This window comes from Thunnus thynnus, chromosome 10 (genome assembly GCF_963924715.1).
Source record: "Thunnus thynnus chromosome 10, fThuThy2.1, whole genome shotgun sequence".
Taxonomy (NCBI): Eukaryota; Metazoa; Chordata; class Actinopteri; order Scombriformes; family Scombridae; genus Thunnus; species Thunnus thynnus.
In genome coordinates, this window is record NC_089526.1 from 1,426,019 (window position 1) to 1,432,531 (window position 6,513).

General features: G+C 38.8%; 1 protein-coding gene across 1 annotated transcript; it reads left to right on the top strand.

The window, feature by feature from the left end:
• The first annotated feature begins 1,050 nt into the window (after positions 1–1,050).
• On the top strand, positions 1,051–5,335 carry mrps12 (mitochondrial ribosomal protein S12). The gene is made up of 3 exons (XM_067600388.1): positions 1,051–1,230; positions 3,817–3,867; positions 4,880–5,335. Exons 2-3 carry the CDS (start codon positions 3,819–3,821, stop codon positions 5,260–5,262), a joined length of 432 nt encoding a protein of 143 aa, XP_067456489.1. The 5' UTR covers positions 1,051–1,230; positions 3,817–3,818; the 3' UTR covers positions 5,263–5,335.
• Positions 5,336–6,513: the final 1,178 nt, after the last annotated feature.

Sequence of the window (6,513 nt, forward strand, 5' to 3'; positions counted from 1 at the left end):
GGATTTTTCCACATGTGGTAAATGTAGGGAGAATGATTGTGAAGGAGGCTGTGAGAAAGATCCAGACTGTCTTCTTTGCAAAGGGAATCATGCAGCATGATAGGCTAACTGTCAAAAGAGAGTAAGGGAGGCAGAAATTATCAGGGTCAGATCTAAGAAGAGACTTAAGCTTGAGGCAGCAGGTAAGAAATGTTATGATGTGAGACAAGAAGCTAAGGAGGTAGAATCCTCAGAGTTTTTGTGCTTTCTCATCTTGCAGGTTTCTATGGATCAGGGTCGTGGACCGCTTGGTTATGGATCCATGGACTGTAGGGACGCCCTGCTGCTGTGGTCCTGCTTGAAACCCACACCCACTATTATTATTCTTATTATTCATATTTCTATTATTATTATTGTTTTTATTGTTATTATTGTTGTTGCTGTGCTTCTCTATGTCTCCCCCCCTCCCTCCCTCCTTCTTTCTCTCTCAGCCCAACCAGTCAAGGCAGATGGCGCCCACCGAGAGTCCGGTTCTACCTGAGGTTTCTTCCTGTTAAAGGGGAGTTTTTCCTTGTCGTTGTCACCAAGTGCTGCTCATGGAGGAATGTTGGGTCTCTGTAAATTAAAGAGTACAGACTAGACCTGCTCTATGTGAAAAGAGCCCTGAGATAACTTCTGTTGTGATGTGGCGCCAAATAAATAAAAATGGCTTGACTTGACTTTTGCTTTTGTAGGGATCAGGGGAAGTTTTTGGCCTTGTTGGCAATGGTAATTAACTGTATTACTGGAAAGAAAATTTGGGAAAATTAACATAATAGTAGATGCAGCAAGTAGATTTCTGGGTGTTGTTGGAGTTTCTGGAGAAGATGTGCAGCAGATGTTGAGAAAAGTTTATTTGAGTTTCTCTCAAACATCTGAAAAAAAGTTATAGCAGAGGGGGAAATGTGTGGGAAATGGGTTACTTTTTTATTTAGTCAGTGGAGATTTCAGTTTAAATCCACTAGATGGCGATAATGTGGTATTTTGGACGCCAACCGCCACAAAAAATCAAGAAGAAGAAATCCGGAAGTACTTGTACATTGACAGAATTACTTCCGGCACACAGTATTTCACGCTGGGATGTGTGAAGTCCTTGGATGATATTCAATCAATATGCGATAAATAGCTTCAGATAAACTAAGTGAAAAGCTGCTTTAGCTTAGCAGACAGACTGTGACAATCTGCCGGTGGAGCTTTCAGCTGTCTGAACAGGTGAGAAGAGATTAAACCAGCGATAACCTCTGTGTTCCTGTCAGTTAGCCAGTTAGCTTTTAGCCACTGACTATCATGCATGTATTCCTTATAAAATATACAGTGAATATATAATCGAGTGAATGGGAAAGTGGTCTCGGGCGTTTTGTATACATAATAATAATAGCTACATATATACTGCAGTTTGCATCATGACTGTTTGGTGTCGTTTTAATCAGTGGAACTAAAGTAACTCCAGACTCCATTTAGACAATATTATTATTTCACAGTTTCTTGTTCATTAGAAATTAAAGACAAGTAATCAAGTTAATTTAAGATCTAATACAAAGGTCAGAGGTCGCTAATTAGTTCGGTATTAATTAGTTTCACGTAGACCATCTTATTTCAAGTTAATTTCAAATGATATAATAACAAACAAATAACTCCGATAACCTCGAAGCAGCACTTTACTTCAGTAAAAGTACCAATACGGTAAAAGTAAAAATCCTGCATGTATTATGAGCTTGATGTAGTTAAAGTATTGCAGTAAAAGTACATAAGTATTATGAGCTTGATGTAGTTCAAGTATTGCAGTAAAAGTACATAAGTATTATGAGCTTGATGTAGTTAAAGTATTGCAGTAAAAGTACATAAGTATTATGAGCTTGATGTAGTTAAAGTATTGCAGTAAAAGTACATAAGTATTATGAGCTTGATGTAGTTAAAGCATTGCAGTAAAAGTACATAAGTATTATGAGCTTGATGTAGTTAAAGTATTGCAGTAAAAGTACATAAGTATTATGAGCTTGATGTAGTTAAAGTATTGCAGTAAAAGTAGTGGTTTGGTCCCTCTGACTGATATATTATTATATATGACATCATTAGATTATTAATAGTGAAGCATCAGTGTTAGAGCAGCATGTTACTGTTGTAGCTGCTGGAGGTGGAGCTAGTTTACACTACTTTATATACAGTTAGCGAGTTTAGTCCAGTGGTTCCCAACCTAGGGGTCGGGCCCCTCCAAAGGGTCAGCAGATAAATCTGAGGGGTGGTGAGATGATTAATGGGAGAGGAAAGAAGAAAAAACAAAGTTCTGATACACAAATCTGTTTTCAGTTTTTGGACTTTTTCTCTAATCTTTGATTTTTGCTGAAATATTGGATCATTTGAACATTTATTGAAATGAAAGCATGTGAGAAGTTTAGAGGGAAAAATCACTATTTGGTGGAGCTGTTAACAACTCATAGACATGTGAAATGTGACCCCGACTACACACTGCTTTTTGTAAGACGTCAAAAGCCAAAAAGGTTGGAAACCACTGGTTTCATCTTTAACAATGTGTTGTATTTTAAAAGCTTGTTATATTATCCATTGTGTCAAATCTTCATCTGAAAAGTAACTAAAGCTGTCAAATAAATGTAGTGGAGTAGAAAGTACAATATTTCCCTCTGACATGTAGAAAGTAGCATCACATGGAAATACTCAAGTAAAGTACAAGTACCTCTAAACTGTACTGAAATACAGTACTTGAGTAAATGTATTTAGTTACTTTCCACCACTGCATTGAAGCCTTCTTGTGTGCTGTATGGAGCGACGAGAACCAATCTGCTCATTGTTTGTTTAGATTGTTAGTGAATTTATTTATTATCACACCGAATGGGACAGAAGATTTTAATTTTTCTTGTTCAGCCATGTTCACCAGCGTGAGTACAGTTTAGTTCTGGCAAATTTTGAATTGAGTTTGGTGTAAAAGTCAACAGAATGAAGCATTATGACGCTGGTGGTACGGAGCTGATGTGTGTTCCCGTGTTTCTGAGGACATGTCATAGTGCCACAGATATTATAGTGTTATTCAAATGTCAAAATGAATGTAATGAGTGTCAAGCATTCAGTGTATGTATGCTGAGTGTCAGCTGTAAAAGGCAAATAGTCTGCATATAAATGCAGATTTCTGTTTATGGTGTTCTGGTTTCCGTTGGTGGTCAGTTTGTAGTATCGACCAATCACGTCTGAGCAGGCTTTGTTTGCATGCAGGTAAACAATGCAGGCTGAAATGCAATCTCAGAACCCATCAGCTATCATCTGATGATGATTTAGCTTTTTATTAGCTTATTTTAAATAATATATCTGCATTCATATGCATATATCTGTTTATAGAGATTAGCTGAAATGTCGACTGGACCTTCTCAAGTTGCTAATCAGACTGTAAACAAAGACCGGCGTACAGAAGAGGACGTCTCAATGGAAATAGCTTAACAGTCATCAGAGAGGCAGCAGTCTGTCCTGTTAGATTGATATATGTTGTGATGCAGTAACATTTTGGGAAAATACCTTGAGAGCTCTTATTGTTAAAAGATCCATAGAGGATTGTGTCTTTCTGACTAATCCACCAAATCAAATACTCGACTAATCAAGGTCAAACTTTATTTCGCAGGCTGTAATTTCCCAGAACGTAATGAGCAAATTTATATCTTTTGTCCTTCTCATGAACATTTGCAGGTAATACAAAGTTAAATAATGTATGAAAGCACTGCTACAGTAACACATTTTAACATGTTTAACTTGTACAATGAAAACATTTGTATAATCTCCTCTGGTTTGTTTCAGACATGTCGTCATTATGGAGCCTGAGACCAGTGCTGACGTCACTGCTTCAAGGCAAGTTTACACCTGCAGTGAATACAAGTTTCTGTCTGATAGAGAAACATATTCAGACCAGTTGGTTATTGGTGCATGTAATGGTCAATTCAGCATAATTACATTTACAGCGCTGATTCCACACAATCATGTGCTGAAATGATTGATTGATTAATCCATTAGTCAGTTGTGATTTGCTTGAAAAATGACAGAAACAATTGATAATCAAAATAGATGCTCATTGATTTTTGTTGACTGAATTTGGACTCATTGTTTCAGCTCCACCTGTTACTATCTCGTGTAACGAGTAATGTATCGGTTCCTTTACATTTAGTTTACACCAAACTTTCAAACCTGTGAAACTAATGAAGGTTCAGTGATGTTTGAAGCTTTGAATGACATTAAAGGAGGGTTCAAAATGTTCCCAGTGTGTTAAACCAGCAGTCAGGTGTCTGTAATCATTCCTCCTGTTCATACTGGATATTTAAAGATCCTTCAAATGTGTTTTCAATGGAAGTGATGGAGGTTAAAATCCACAGTGTGTCCACACAGTCATTTAAAAGTCTGTGTGAAGCTTCTATTCAGCTTCAGCAGTCTGAGTTAGTCATATCAAGTGGATATCTGACACATTTACAGTCTTTTTAGCATCTAATTCCCTCTTTGTGTTTCCTCGGACAGTGTTTCCCTGTTGAGCTGCAGGTGGAAGTATAGTAACAAAAAGAGGAACTTTGGCACTAAAAAGACTGTAACGTTGAAAGATATCTACTTGATTTGACTCATTTGGACGCTGAAGCTTCATATTAGCTTCAGACTGTGGATTTTGTCCTCCATCACTTCCATTGTAAGGTCATTATGAAGGGATCTTCTAATGGTCAGTATGAACAGGAGGAATGATTACAGCAAGACACACAGCTTTAATGTTCATTTGATGACTGACTGATGGTTTAAGACAGGCTTGAGAAATTGTCCTTTAAGATAAATATAAAACTCTTTTTTCATTTTTAACAAGTGAATGACTCGCTCCTCCCTGCAGCGTCCCAGCATGCCTCTGCCTGGACGGGACCCGTCCTCTCCAGGACAATGGCCACCCTCAACCAGATGCACCGCAAGGGGAAGCCCAAACCGCCTCCCAAAACTGTTGGCGCCACTTTCGGCCGCCCCCAGCTGAAGGCGGTGATCCTGAAGACCATGATCCGAAAGCCCAAGAAGCCTAACTCTGCGAACAGGAAGTGCGCTCAGGTGCGGCTTTCTAACGGGAAGGAGGCGGTGGTGTTCATCCCCGGCGAGGGACACAACCTGCAGGAGCACAACGTGGTGCTGGTGCAGGGCGGGCGGACGCAGGACCTGCCCGGCGTCAAACTCACCGTGGTCAGAGGGAAATACGACTGCGCTCACGTGGTGAAGAAGAAACAGTAGAGGAAGTGATGGACACTTGTGTGATGAAAATGTTTGTTTGTTAATGTTTAATAAATACATGTACTCTTAATAACATCTGGGTGACTGTCTCAAACTGATCCACTACATGGTCAGAAGTATGTGGACGTGAAAAGATGGTGGTTTTGGTTCAAAAATGACAACATAAACTGTTGGATTTTGACAGGAAAAGTAGCAAAAGTGAAAATATCTAAATCCAAGTTTTCCCAAATAAAATGGTTTAAAATCAGGAACTTTAAAGGACAAGTTCACAATTTTCTTCACTCCCTCGCTCCTCGGTTTTCCTCGTTGTAATCATTCCTCCTGTTCATACTGGCTATTAAAAAACTCCCCTCAAATGTGCTTTCAATGTAAGTGAAGGAGAACTGTGGATTTTGTCCGCCATCACTTCCATTGTAAGGTCATTATGAAGGGATCTTCTAATGGTCAGTATGAACAGGAGGAAACAGGCTGGATGTAGGATTTTAATATAAAGACAACAATGAAAGTGTTAAATGATGCATGTAGCAATTTGTCTTTCATTTTATTACAGACTGCAATGAATATTTAGGAATTAGAACTGCAACAATTAATTGATTAGTCGATAGAAAATGAATCGCCAACTATCTTCATACTTGATTAATCATTTTAAATGCTTTTTTAAAGAAAAAATACAAAAATTGGAAAAAAGCGGGATGGAGATGGAGGAGTGTGTGGTAGGATGATGGAGGAATGTGTGGGGTAGGATGGAGATGGACGACTGCGTGGGTAGGACGATGAAGGAGTTTGTGGGTAGGATGATGAAGGAGTGTGTGGGTAGGATGATGATGGAGTTTGTGGAGTAGGATGGAGATGGAGTGTGTGGGGTAGGATGATGAAGGAATGTGTGGAGTACGATGGAGATGGAGGAGTGTGTGGAGTAGGATGATGAATGAATTTGTGGTTAGGATGATGAAGGACTGTGTGGAGTAGGATGATGAATGAATGTGTGAGTAGGATGATGAAGGACTGTGTGGGGTGGTGGGCCTTCATAGCTGTTTTAACCTGTTGTCACAGTTCTTGTTGTACAGTCTAATGGCAGTGGGCACAAATGAAGCGCTAAATAAAATAATAATTAAAAAAATACATTAAATAAATGAAAAATTGACAGATTGAAGTTAAATAAAGACATTAAAAACACTAGTGTTTACAGCCTTCTTACTAAAACAGCATTATCTGCTCATGAGTGTTGTTGCAGTTCATCTTCCGGCCAGC

What these genes read in the sequence shown, in the direction of transcription:
- mrps12 (XM_067600388.1), top strand. Translation starts at nt 3,819, where the DNA reads ATGTCGTCATTATGGAGCCTGAGACCAGTGCTGACGTCACTGCTTCAA. An exon ending in GCTGACGTCACTGCTTCAAG is followed by an intron (nt 3,868 to 4,879) that starts GCAAGTTTACAC and finishes TCCTCCCTGCAG; the next exon opens with CGTCCCAGCATGCCTCTGCC.